Here is a 14,733-nt window from a genome sequence, read left to right on the forward strand (position 1 = left end):
AAGCAGTAAGTGAATGAATGAAAGGAGGGAAGGTAGCTTAGTGTTTAACTTCCCATCCACAATGAGGTCATTAGAGGCGGTGCGAGTATAGATTTAATTCTAAAGCACGTTGAGTAAAAGTGAAAAGGAAAATTTTAAGCGTTGTGTATGTGATTAAATGTTCAAATGAAGTAATTCTGTGAAGTAAAAATGCGGCAGTGAAAGGTAAACGAAATCTATGACTGAGGGGTGGTTTTTTGTTTGAGGGAATCTGATTATATACACCCATAAAACTGAGTCAACCGTTTTGTATAAATATAATAATGCTCGTCTTTCAGCAAACGACATTGCCAATAACGGTTGCAATTGATACAGGATCACCTAGATTGGACCGTGGATCAAGGGAAACGTTTTGCCTGGTCGGATGAATCACACGTCTTGTGGCACCAGGTCCATGGTCGTAACTAGATACGTCCTCGTCTAGGGAATAGCTGCTCGAAACAAGCACCGAACCTTGGACACAGACATTTGGGGGCGATTTACGCTGTGGAGGCAATTCACTAGGATTTCTTGGGACCTCCATTGGTAATCTAAGCAACATGTTATCTGTGGATTACATGATCAATACTGTGGATAACCTACACCGTCTCAAGTTTTTGTAAGTCCATCTTTTTGACTGGAGGTCTTGGAGACCAAGGGCGTTCACTATTGTAAGAAAATAAAACGCCTCAAGCCGTCCGTATGATGTTTATTGTGTAGCTAAAAGTTTCGGGGCTTCAGTGCACCATCTTCAGGCCTTAGTTGATGCTGAAGGGGTTATCACGAACAATGTATTTTCTGCATCAGTGGCCAACATCACTGATGCAGCACATATTCACACTGCGATAACCATATTGTGATAATCCCTTCAGCATCAACTAAGGCCTGAAGATGGTGCACTGAAGCGTCGAAACTGGTAGCTACACAATAAACACCGTAAGGACGGCTGTAGGCATTTCATTTTCTTACAATACATCGTTTCATGTTTGTCTTTTTTCTCCATACAGTGATAGCAACCTCGACACGTCCATGATGCTATCAGGCGCTAGCTCCGCTCCCATTAACAACAGGACCGTAATTTAGGGTAATTATGTGGTCTGTATGTAAATATCCGGTGCCACATGCATGGCAAACCTCCGAAGGACTTGTCTAATCTACACTCCTGGAAATTGAAATCAGAACACCGTGAATTCATTGTCCCAGGAAGGGGAAACTTTATTGACACATTCCTGGGGTCAGATACATCACATGATCACACTGACAGAACCACAGGCACATAGACACAGGCAACAGAGCATGCACAATGTCGGCACTAGTACAGTGTATATCTACCTTTCGCAGCAATGCAGGCTGCTATTCTCCCGTGGAGACGATCGTAGAGATGCTGGATGTAGTCCTGTGGAACGGCTTGCCATGCCATTTCCACCTGGCGCCTCAGTTGGACCAGCGTACGTGCTGGACGTGCAGACCGCGTGAGACGACGCTTCATCCAGTCCCAAACATGCTCAATGGGGGACAGATCCGGAGATCTTGCTGGCCAGGGTAGTTGACTTACACCTTCTAGAGCACGTTGGGTGGCACGGGATACATGCGGACGTGCATTGTCCTGTTGGAACAGCAAGTTCCCTTGCCGGTCTAGGAATGGTAGAACGATGGGTTCGATGACGGTTTGGATGTACCGTGCACTATTCAGTGTCCCCTCGACGATCACCAGTGGTGTACGGCCAGTGTAGGAGATCGCTCCCCACACCATGATGCCGGGTATTGGCCCTGTGTGCCTCGGTCGTATGCAGTCCTGATTGTGGCGCTCACCTGCACGGCGCCAAACACGCATACGACCATCATCGGCACCAAGGCAGAAGCGACTCTCATCGCTGAAGACGACACGTCTCCATTCGTCCCTCCATTCACGCCTGTCGCGACACCACTGGAGGCGGGATGCACGATGTTGGGGCGTGAGCGGTAGACGGCCTAACGGTGTGCAGGACCGTAGCCCAGCTTCATGGAGACGGTTGCGAATGGTCCTCGCCGATACCCCAGGAGCAACAGTGTCCCTAATTTGCTGGGAAGTGGCGGTGCGGTCCCCTACGGCACTGCGTAGGATCCTACGGTCTTGGCGTGCATCCGTGCGTCGCTGCGGTCCGGTCCCAGGTCGACGGGCACGTGCACCTTCCGCCGACCTCTGGCGACAACATCGATGTACTGTGGAGACCTCACGCCCCACGTGTTGAGCAATTCGGCGGTACGTCCACCCGGCCTCCCGCATGCCCACTATACGCCCTCGCTCAAAGTCCGTCAACTGCACATACGGTTCACGTCCACGCTGTCGCGGCATGCTACCAGTGTTAAAGACTACGATGGAGCTCCGTATGCCACGACAAACTGGCTGACACTGACGGCGGCGGTGCACAAATGCTGCGCAGCTAGCGCCATTGGACGGCCAACACCGCGGTTCCTGGTGTGTCCGCTGTGCCGTGCGTGTGATCATTGCTTGTACAGCCCTCTCGCAGTGTCCGGAGCAAGTATGGTGGGTCTGACACACCGGTGTCAATGTGTTCTTTTTTCCATTTCCAGGAGTGTATGTCACACACAATCGCTGATGTAATGCGTTCTATAGGCGGACCAATACGCTATAAAGCAGGCTGTCATAATGTTTTGGCTCAGTGTATGTCTGAGGGGTTGAGGATTGATTTGGTTGTTTCCAGGTAAATGTTGGCTCAAAACATTAATGACTCGGAGATGGGCTGCACAGTTACATAGAGGAAGATTTCAGATACGTATTGTTATTTTTGCACAGTCACAACGTTCATTATACGCTTTTACCAACGATGAACAAGAACTTGCCTATCATTCTCTGTAAAAAACAACCACCTTAGGTTAGCCACTGTCTTAGGGCTTCGACGACGCTATCTGAGGTATTCACAGGTCGAAAGACATATTACTGTGAAAGCGCCAACTCAAGACCGTACAGTTTTAGTGGTAAGACATTTCAGCAAGGCTTGGCAATGGTCGCAAAACTGTTGTGAGTACTACCGTTATTGTGTTGCAAGCGATAGCTTGTCTTCGTCTCTGGCGCGGCACTATAAATTTGGGCTTTAAGCCTAGTCTGTCATCTTGTAGCTTCTGGATTGACAGTTGCTTTAGACTCCAGTACACCTATCCTGCCTATCCTAGAAGACTAAGCACATCACTTCTCCGGCAGGTCGCTGTGTGTTGAATTTCTTCGTTAGAGAATTCCCATATCGCCATACCTTGGGCTATGTTTTGGATTCCAGCTTATAGTGCTGATACAAAGTCTCACATGACGTGGTGTTATGAAAACTGTCGATCTGTCTCGTATTGGTCCAACAGGTCCTGAAAATTTTCTATTAAATAGTTTTGTTTAACATGATGAATGCGTCACATATACTTTGTGATAAACAACAATTTTCTTGTGGTGGCCATTTTTACACCAGCTATAAAGGGTGTTCGAGAAATGTTGCGACAAATTTCGAGGTGTTGCAGAGAGTGTCTTGAGGAACAAATCGAGGACAGTAACCTGTGTACGGATACATCATACAATTGCGGTCCAGAGCGTCCAAGTTAGAGGCGCCCTCTTTACACTAACGCGCAGTAGGCGGAACGTTTCGCAGTGTTGTCTGTTATTCAGTGATCGCGACTCACTGCCACGATCGCTAGCGCAGAAGGTGGAGCTATGGTTCAAATGGCTCTAAGCACTATGGGACTTAACATCTGATGTCATCAGTCCCCTAGACTTAGAACTACTTAAACCTCACTAACCTAAGGACATAACACACATCCATGCCCGAGGCAGGATTCGAACCTGCGACCGTAGCAGCAGCGCGGTTCCGAACTGAAGCGCCTAGAACCGCTCGGTCACAGCGGCCGGCTAGATGGAGCTAACTGTTGCGTAGAAAGGCCTAGTACGCTACAAATGCGATGCTGTGTTGCCTTGGTGGACGACAATTCAGGACACGGATTTCCATCTGCAATTTACTTTTCTCCAGTATACGGTGCCGGAAAACACTGGAGGTTGTAGAGGATTCCAGGAGAAAAATGAGCTGCGGATGGATACTCATGTCTGAAGGTACCATCCATCGAGGCAACAGACCATCGCATTCACAGGAGACAAAGCCTTTCTACGCAACAGCTAGCGCCATCTTTTGCACTGACAATCGTGGCAATATGTTGCCATCACTTAACAACAAACAACACTGCGAGACGTTCCGTCTACGGTCCGTGAACGTACAACGCCTTGTTTGCAGCCGAAGGGGCGACATAACGGCTGTTGCACCGATGCTCTGTACCGTCGCTGGATGACGTTTCTGGACGCGGGTTCCCGTTCTCGATTTGTTCCTGAAAACCCTCTACAGGCCCTCAAAGTTTTTCGCAACATTTGTGGGACATGGGACAACATGGAAAGGTACTTATTGGTCAGCGTCTGCCTCATTATTTGGTTGAAATCTTATGGTTTCTCTTGTGGTCACTATTTTCGAAACACTGCACTGTAACTGCTACTTTCTGCAACTAGACTATAATTCGTTTTATGTTTGTTTGACTGTGTTGATGTAGGTTTTGTTTGTGTACGTGCACGTACATTAGCGTGCACTCTAGTTTTTCATTTTAATTTATTTTTATGTTATCTACAGTAATTAAATTCTATTTTGTTTACTTATTTATTTTAATTTGTATACGTAAGAGAGGGATAGGATTTCTGATCATCTATTGAGATTTCTATTATATGATAAATTAGTGTAAATAATGAGCGATTAGTAGTTACTTATTAGTCTCAGCCTTTATTTTGTACATGCGATAATTTTCTTGTAAGGTTAGGAGGTCTTTTTCAATTTTTATTCTAACTATTTTCATGTCTTTCTCTGTTGCAGTAGGCTTGTTATTTTTTCTCTTAAATATTCTGCAAAAGCTGACTGCTTTGTCTCATGTACCAATGCTCTGATGTCGGCCGCTGTGGCCGAGCGGTTCTAGGCGCTTCAGTCCGGAACCACGCTGCTGCTACGGTCGCATGTTCGAATCCTGCCTCGGGCATAGCTGTGGATGTGTGTGATGTCCTTAGGTTAGTTAGGTTTAAGTGGTTCTAAGTTCTAGGGGATTGATGACCTCTGATTTTAAGTCCCATAGTGCTCAGAACCATTTGAACCAATGCTCTGATACGCTGTTTGCACCGGGTGTCAAATGTTCCTACTTACCTTCCATCACGTGTGTTGCATTGTTGTAGGTACAATCCTGACTTTTGGTACATGTTTATGTCTTTTGTTTCCAGAATGTTTTTATGTCTTTTGTTGTTTTTGATATCTACTTTACGACTGAATTGTCTGTTTCGAATCGTATGTTTAGGCCTTGTCTTTTGAAAATGGTCGTAATGTATGTGTGGGTTTTCCAGATGACAGGAAGTAGTATGGATTGCAAATAATGAACTAGACGCTGATCTGCAAGCATCTTTCAGTTTTACTACAATAACTTCCATGAACTGTTTTAAATCTATAACCTCTATGCGTCCGCCCCTGATAGCTGAGTGGTCAGTGCGACGGAAAGTCATACCTAACGGCCCGGGTTCTATTCCTGGCAGGGTCGGAGATTTTTTCCGCTCAGGGACTGGGTGTCGTGTTGTCCTTATCATCATCATTTCATCCCCATTGACACACAAGTCACCGAAGTGACGTCAACTCTAAAAGACTTGCACCAGGCGAACGGTCTACCCGACGGGAGGCCCTAGCCACAAGGCATTTCCATACCTGTAAGTGCAAAGGGAAAAATTCGCGTAATATTTCAGGGCACCAGTTGAAGATACCTCTGTACAAAAAAGACAAACATTAATGTGCAGCATGAAATGGATTCTTTCTTTTAAACTACTGGAATTTATTGTTCAGTAACTCGTCTCACGCGTTACAACCAACATTCAGCTGTACATACAATTCCGTATTAATAATCCGCCGATTATCACGGATGAGTCGATCTAAATGCAATTCGTTTTGAGGGATGACAGCTAAAAAGGATTGACTTCATCGTGGCTTCTGTAAATATCTTTCATCACTGCTGAAACGCAGTACGCTTTACGTTACTCACGTCTACTGTATCGTCTTCGTCTTCTTCTTGCAAGCGCCAGTGGGTTTCAATTGGTACAATTTTTTTCAGCGGTGAGGAAATCAATGGACACACCTCTGTTTTGTACGTATCTCGATGTGGGACGCCTTTTTGGAACGGTCCCCTGGTACAGCTGCTGTTTGTCGCAGGACAGGAGCTTTAACAGGAAGATGCCAACGGCCTTGCCACGTTCGTAACACTGATCTCTGTCCGATCGCCGAGATTAAGCAACGTTGGACCTGCTAGCACTTGGATGTGTGACCGTTCTGGGAATACCGGGTGCCGTTGGTTTTAAGGACATGCAAGTCGCCGAAGTGGCGTCCAGCTCAAAGACTTGAGCCAGGTCATAGTGCCATAAGGCATTTTTCATTTTTAGCGGGAAGGTCATAAATTATTATCAACAAACAGTCTGATTCTGACACATAAAAGCCACACAAAAAATAGGAGGCCTTAGTTTCCGAATGATCTTCGCTCTAGATATTCCCATAATGCTATAAATCAGAGTGGGTATTCTCTATCCAGTTCGAGTAAGTATTACGACGCAGCCATGTGTAAGACGCTGCCACGCTGCTGATCAAAACCTTTCCCGTTCGTCTATGTGGTAGAGTCCTGAGTTGGCTGAAAAACCGACATCTCATCCACTCTAATTTAACCACCATTGTTTCACGCCGCCTCAGAACACATTTTTCTTCTGAGCTTTTTGTAAACTTCATTTATTTTTTATTGATTAAGCTCTATCGTCAAACTGAAAATCAATGTTCTTAACTTTGGTGTACAAGGATGTGTAAATAATTTTTAATTTCTATTAAATATAAAGGAATTTTGTGTAGTGGCTTTATTGTTGTTGAGCTTGGTTATTATAATACTTCAACACAGAAAATAAGACTAATGGGAACATCAGTTGTTTCTCGGAAACTAGGTTAAACGGTCGGTACCAAGCGTTTAGTAGGAATTTCGAGTTCTAAGACTGTTGTGTACGTGTCGTCTGGGTGGAACGGCTTGCACACGTATCAGGTTTAGGCGCTAGGAGCTGAACGGAGGAACTGTGACAGTGCAAACAAATTAGTGACACACAAATATACTTTCCATTGCGTTGCGATACTTCAGTTGTACAGCAACTCGTTGTACTTGCTTGCAGACAGATACAACTAGCAGTGACCTATCTGAATACATTGTCAACAAGACTCTGTTCATTATGAGCGCCACACTGTCAATCACTGCAGTAAACAATTGTTCCTATGCGAAGGATATAGACGGCTCCGCATGTAGACTACATCTCGCACGCTGATCTCCACTACGAACTGTGATCTTGGAACTGCTTACTAGGAGTGCCGTACACCAACGCTTGACTTGGAGCATCCGCTGCTGCCTGAAGCCGCCGCTTATCACAACGCGGATCTGATTGGCGGCGGCGCGGAGGTTGCCGACTGGGCCGCGCTTTGTGGTTCGCTGCGAACTTCATAGTGGGTGATCCTCTCAGTGCATGAGCTCCGGTTGCGTCCGTTGGCGAGGACACAACAAACACTAACTGCAGGAAGACGTACACGATCAAATACGTGTCCTTCATTCCAGATGCAATCTAAATAGAGCCGACTTCAGTACTAGAGGGAGCCGGCCGGAGTGGCCGAGCGAATTAAAGGCGCTACAGTCTGGAACCGCACGACCGCTACGGTCGCAGGTTCGAATCCTGCCTCGGGCATGGATGTGTGTGATGTCCTTAGGTTAGTTAGGTTTACGTAGTTCTAAGTTCTAGGGGACTTATGACCACAGCAGTTGAGTCCCATAGTGCTCAGAGCCATTTGAACCATTTTTGAAGTACTAGAGGACATTCCTTACAGCACACATCAATCTGAACGTCTTCACAGGAGCACTGCGAATTTCGCATGTTTGTAAAGGATTAAGTTTTGTGGCTCGCACACTCGGGTCAACACAAAATAGAAGGGAGGCATTAGTATCGGAATGACCTTCATAGAAAACTGCTGTGAGTGTTGGTCATCTGGCACAAAATTCAAATATATATTATCCCAAGTTTTTGTATTATGGTATATTATATTGCTGGTAGTAGGTTTGCACCCTTTACAACTAAAAGCGTGCAGAGAGTCGCATTAAGATCGTCAGCGTGTGCAAACAGTCAAACAGCATCTTCGGAATTGAGAATTAATTTGTGGCAAGGTTCCATGGGACCAAACTACTGAGGTCATGGGTACCTAGGCTTACACACTAATTAAACTAACTTACGCTAAGGACAACACACACACCCATCCCCGAGGGAGGACCCGAATCTCCGACGGGGGAAGCCGCGCTAACCGTGACTAGGCGCCTCAGACCGCATGGCTACCCCGCGCGGCTCAGAATTGAGAAATACCAGCCCGGGGGTATCACAGACTGATAAGGGTCCGCTCTAGTTCTATATAAATAGTCTTCCACCATACATCCAAGAGTAAAAAAATAGTTCTCTTTGCTGTTGATTAAAGAATTATGATCAACAGCAAAGGAGAAACTACAAGTATTTATTCTGATAGAAACGTCTAATGGAATTCACATGTTACAGACATTAAATGTCTAAGCTCTGACAGTTTTCCGTTACATATAATATCAGATTTTGGAGTTCAGAATGTCAAAACGTTGAGTTACTTTGGTTGGTTGGTTGGTTTGGGGAAGGAGACCAGACAGCGTGGTCATCGGTCTCATCGGATTAGGGAAGGATGGGGAAGGAAGTCGGCCGTGCCCTTTCAGAGGAACCATCCCGGCATTTGCCTGGAGTGATTTAGGGAAATCACGGAAAACCTAAATCAGGATGGCCGGACGCGGGATTGAACCGTCGTCCTCCCGAATGCGAGTCCAGTGTCTAACCACTGCGCCACCTCGCTCGGTGAGTTACTTTATGTATCTTCATTGAGTAATGTGTGTTAGCATCATATTCTGGGATAACTAGTGGTTGAGGAAAAAGCTTCGTTACACAGAACCGTGTAATAAGGATGATATGACGTGTGCACTATACATCTAGAGACAGCTCTGCAATTCACAATAAGTACCCCGCAGAGGGCTCTTCCAGCCACCTCCAGTCTATTGCTGCACCTTTCCACTCACGAACAGCGCGCGGGAGAAAACAAACAAATATTTCTGTTCGAGCTCTTATTTTTTTCTTATTTTATTAGATGATCGGTTCTCCCTGTGTAGTTGGGCGTCAACAAAGTACTTTCACATTTGGAGCAGAAAGCTGATGGTTGAAATTTAGTGAAAAGATCTCGCTGCAACAAAGAAGTCTTTGTTTTAATGACACACAACTTGCGCATGTCCCCCATATTTCCCGATGAAATGGAAATGAGCATTTGGCGTCATTGGCGGGAGGCCCCTTGCGGCGTAGGTCCGGCCGTCTTGGTGGAGGCCCTATTACATTCGACGCCACATTGGGCGACCAGCGCGCCGGATGGGGATGAAATGATCATGAAGACAACACAACACCCAGCGGAGGAAATCCCGACCCAGCCGGGAATCGAACCCGGGCCCGTAGGACGGCAATCCATCGTGCTGACCACTCAGCTATCGAGGCGGACGAATTTCCCGATAATACACAATGAGGTAGCCTTCTTTGGAATTTTTCGATGTCCTCCGTCAGTCCAATTTGGTAATGATATATCACACAGCAGTGCTCCAGAAGAGGACGAAGAAGTGTAGTGTAGGCAGTCTTTTTTAGTAGATCTGTTGCATCTTCGATGTGTTCTACCAATAAAACGCAGTCTTAGGTTTGACCTTGCCCACAAATCTTTCAGTGTGGTTGTTGAATTTAAGCTGTTCCTAATTGTAATAACCTGGTATTTAAATGAATTTGCTGCCTTTAAATTTCAGTGGTGTATCCTGTAACCGAAATGTAATGGATTCCTTTTGGCAATTATGTGGATTACGTCACACTTCTAATGTTTAGAGTTAAGCAAATTTTCGCACCATACAGATGTCTAAATCTAGAATCTCTTGCAGACTCCTCTTTAATCAGTTAGGCGCACTGGCAACAGCTTCACAGCTCATTTACTTCCTTATGAAGTTTGATGTCGATAATGATAGTTTGAAGACTACAATAACACTCATAAATACGAGGGGCGTGCATTAAGTAATGCAACCCTTTTTTTCGGAAACCAGGTTGGTTTTATTCAGGATTACAATACACCGTATTATTCCCCACTATTTTGGCTGCAAAACCTTACTTTTCAACGCAATCTTCGTCCAGTGCTACGGTGTTACTCAAGCTTACTGGGAGGAGCCGTGTGCACGCACGGTACCACTCCACTGGTCGGCGCCGGAACCAACGTCTTGCTGTATCAACAGCCTCCCCATCATCCACGTACTGCATCCTCCACTGGGCCACACAGTTGGAAGTCGGCAGGTGCGAGATCCCGGCTGTGGCGTGGATGGGGAAGAACAGTCCAATGAAGTTGTTGGATGTGAGGCCCATCAGTTATGCAAAACACCGTTTTTTCTCAGTAGCCAAACATGTTTCGGCACCACTGTGCCATCATCAGTGGGTTTTCGTTTTTATTTATTCTGCAATGTGAACATTTTTGTTAAATGACTATAAAATTATGTGCATGTTTAGTCCAAACATCAGATCGTTTCTTTTTGTAAATACCTTTACATTTGGTGTGCATGAATTTTCTGGATCACTTGTGTGTCAGTTACTACAGGTGGCTTGTCATCTGCAACCAAACGATGTTGATGAGAAAGTTTTTTGCTGGGAGTTAACCTATCTTCTAGGATGTAATTTAGTTTGTCGCGATGTTTTCGCGCCTATATTCGTTTTTACTTACGTTTTCGTGTGGCAAGCACTTCCACTCTCCGCATCATGCTGAGGTGTTGTGATGCACACGTAATTATACCAAGTATTTTCCACAAATAACTTAGTCAAACACCTTTCACTTCACCAAAAGACAGTGTGATTGTGGTTTGTTGTGTGTCCCAGCCCAGTCAGTGCTCACTTGTTCACCATAGATTTCGGCGCCAAATTTGAAATAGTTTGCATTTTATCTTTGTGTGTGTGAGTGTCTGTGTGTTTTCTGTGCGCTTCTTAGCTGTGTGTGTTGTCTTTTAATCTGTGTGTGTTGTCTTTTATATGGTATTCCTGGCGCACCTCACATCCACCAATTTTAACTGTAAACACGGCCAACCCAAGGAGCTGCAAACCAACATGGTGAATAATAATCCAATGAAGTTTTGTGAGCACCTTTCGGGTGCGCAGACTTGTATGAGGACTTGCGTTGTCATGGAGATGGCGATGAACACGGTAAAGTCGTTTCTTCAGTTTCCTGAGGGTAGGACAACACGCTTCAGAGTTGGTCGTTGAACCGTGAGGGGGACAAACAGTAGCCCGTTCACAGTCCCACAAGACCGTCACCGTGGGTTAACTGGCTGAGGGTGTGGGTTTGCACTTTCTCTTCGAAGGAAAGAAAGATGGTGTAGCGCCACTACATGGACTGCCGTTCGAAGTGATGAACCTATGGTTCGTCCCCTGAGAAAATAATTGTAACGATCAGCCTCCGGACAGATGCTCCTTCGTTGCTCTTTATCGTCTTCTGTAAGGCGATGAGAAACCCAGCGGGCACACACGTCTGAGTGCCCCAAGTGGTGGACGACTGCGTCAGCGCTACGAACAGAGACGTTCAGCTGAGGAGCGAGCAGTTTGATTGCGATCCGTCGACCAACTCGGATTGGCAGTGTCCGCGAGTTGCAGCACTGCAGGAGTCACAGCTGTGTGCGGCTGCCCGGCAAGCGGTAGATCGGGCAGGTTAGGTCGATCTTGTTACGATGATGACCGACGGCTCCTCCAACGATTCACTGTGATTCTGTTCACTGCCAGGTCTGCGTAAACATTCTGGAAGCGCCTATGAATATCGGTGATGCTATCGTTTTCCGCCGATAAACAGCTGTCTGCTTGGAACGCTTCTGCGTAACAGATGCCACTTTCAAGACGACTTATAGCGCCGCCACCTATCTGAAATTCATGAGACTACAAGGGCTGAAACGGGAATATTCCAGGATGTCCCTCAGCAAATTCTGCATGTTTTCAACCCAAAGTGCTAGAGAAAAAATGTGTTGCATTCCGTATTGAACGCCCCTCATATACTGTTATAATGTTACAAGGACTAGTGATTTACAATATTCACCATTTAGCCTTAGTGTGGCACAGAAGAAAGGTGTGAGGTACTTAGCTGAGAAAATCTTTGAGCATCCAGCTAAAGACGTAAAGAATATAAAGACACTCAAACTGACATCATTGTCAGTCAAGTGCATCCGTCTGATAGCCTCCTTCCTCTCCCGCCGCCCCTCCTATGTTACCATCCATAATGCCAATTCCCACACCTTCTACCCCTCTGTCCACTCCCCTCTCCTCTACCTCCTATACACGGCAGATATGACCTCCCCCCTCCCCTCTAGTACACCTCTTTCAGTATGCCGATAACACCGCATTCCCTGCCATCGCTCCTACCTTCCAACGGTCCCAACGCCTTCTCCAGAATCACCTTGAACTTTTGGCAACATGGTGTAATCAGTGGCTCCTGAAAATCAATCCTCCCAAGACCCAGGCAATCATCATAGGTCATACCACTCGCTCCTTCCGGCTCCTGGATTTCTCCCTTACCGTCTGCACCCATCCTGCCTGCCTCTCCCCCACCCTCACCTACCTTGGCCTCACCATTGACCGTCACCTCACCTGGATCCCTCATCTCTGGTCAATCCAATCCAGAGCCCACAACTGCCTCCCACTCCTCAAACTCCCCTCTGGCCCGACATGGCGGTTGCACCCCTCTACCATCCTCCACACCAACAAATCCTTAATCCGTCCCATTCTCTGTTATGCCAGTCACGCCTGGATACCCCCCTCCCCCCAAATTCTATAATTCTCTCTAGATCCTCGAGCACCATGCACTCCGCCTCGCCTTCTGTATACGCCTCCCGTCCCCCACACGGATCCTCTATGACCTCATTCCTTTCCCCCATCTGCTCCTATTCCTCGAACATATCCGCATACTCTACACCTCCCGCCGCCTTGCCCCCCCCTCACCCCCTGGTTGCTCCTCTCGTCTCCCGTCCCCACCCCTGCCACACCTTCACTGTTGTGTCCCCCCTACCCTCCATCTCTACACCTTTCACCTCCTTTCCCAAGTTGGCTTCCATCAATTCCCACTCCCGGATGATGCCCTCTCTCCCTCCATTTATCCGTCCTATGAACTCTGATCCTCACCCCTCCTCCTTTCCTCTGTCCTTTCCCTGGGCTCCCTCTTCCCTCCCTTCCATGTTGTTTTCTCCCCGCCAAACTTCTCCCTACCTCCCTTCTCCCTCCCCCCCCCAAGTCCTTTTGCATTCCCCTCCTCTGCCACTCATAACTCCCTGTTGCATCTGCCCAGCACCCCTCCCCCCATCTTATGGGTCCTCATACTCCATCGGCTCCTTTCCCCCCTCCCCCCCCGTTCGTTTTTGCTCTCCTTGCCCCCTTTTTATTTTCCCAACCAACATCTGTCCAGCTTCCCCCGACCTGCCTTCGGCTGTGGTATGCCGTATTTGCCTACTTTTTAGTGCAGTGTTCAAGTGAATGTTCAGTGTCTTTCCAAAGCGTTGCGAACAGATATTATGCTGTCGCTGGGTGTGAATTTTATGCCTCTTGCGAACAGAAACCAGACCGTGTTTTTTTAATTGTCTTATTTTAGCTGTCTGCTTCATATGTATTTTATTAGCATCATTAACCCATTGTTCTATGTTTTAATTTCCACGATTTTTCCGCCATGTTACCATTAAAGTCTCCAATTTTATCACCTGTTTTTATTATTTATTACCTTCCTCTTTTTAAAACAAATTCCGTAGGCTCAAGAGCGGCATCCTACGCTGCTGGCAGCCCGCCCCCTTCGGGGTGAATCAAAACTCAATAAAGAAAAAAAAAAAGAAATCATTGTGTGTGTGTGTGTGTGTGTGTGTGTGAGAGAGAGAGAGAGAGAGAGAGAGAGAGAGAGAGAGAGAACTTCAAAATCTTGTTAATGGTCAGCATGTTGCAATATTTTCTGCTGAATTGTTTCACATCACACGATACGGGGAAGAAGAAAGCAATGAACTAAGTGAACGTGACTCACGCGTGCGCAGCGGCAGCGACGGCGAGCGCGGCAACGACGTCGCAGGGCACGAAGTCGACGAAGCGCCTGGGATCGGCGGCGGCGACGCGGAACACGCCGTGGGCGGCGCCCACCAGGAAGGCGCCGGCGCTGCTGCCGTCGCCCACCGCGCCGCCGCTCCAGCCCGCCACCGGCTCGCGCGCGGCCCCGCAAACTGCGCACACACCGCCGCACTCGTGACACCTCTTACACTTGCAGTGTCTAGTAATAGGCTTACGGAAATTGAAGGTGGAGGTGGGAGGGATAAAGGAAATAAAAGGGAAGATAAGCGTCTATTGATGACAGTTGCATCGTAAATTTAAGCGAAATCAGCGGCGAAGAGTGAAAATGTGCGACCGACCACGACTCGAACCCAGGATGCGTTAACCTCTGCGCTACCCGGACACAGTATTTATCGCAAGTGCACGGACTATCTCGGCACGCCTCTCGGTCGACCAGCACCCGCACCTACCGCCACCTA

General features: G+C 47.1%; 1 protein-coding gene across 1 annotated transcript in view; it reads right to left on the bottom strand.

The window, feature by feature from the left end:
- LOC124743033 (putative fatty acyl-CoA reductase CG5065) overlaps positions 1-14,733 on the bottom strand; it is a 126,074-nt gene that overhangs the window by 18,644 nt on the left and 92,697 nt on the right. Inside the window, exons 6-7 of the mRNA XM_047248836.1 lie at positions 14,386-14,427; positions 3,270-3,372 (exon numbers count right to left, since the gene is read on the bottom strand). Coding sequence (XP_047104792.1) covers positions 3,270-3,372; positions 14,386-14,427 — 145 coding nt within the window. The remainder of the gene's footprint in view (positions 1-3,269; positions 3,373-14,385; positions 14,428-14,733) is intronic.

This window comes from Schistocerca piceifrons, chromosome 1, assembly GCF_021461385.2.
Source record: "Schistocerca piceifrons isolate TAMUIC-IGC-003096 chromosome 1, iqSchPice1.1, whole genome shotgun sequence".
NCBI lineage: Eukaryota > Metazoa > Arthropoda > Insecta > Orthoptera > Acrididae > Schistocerca > Schistocerca piceifrons.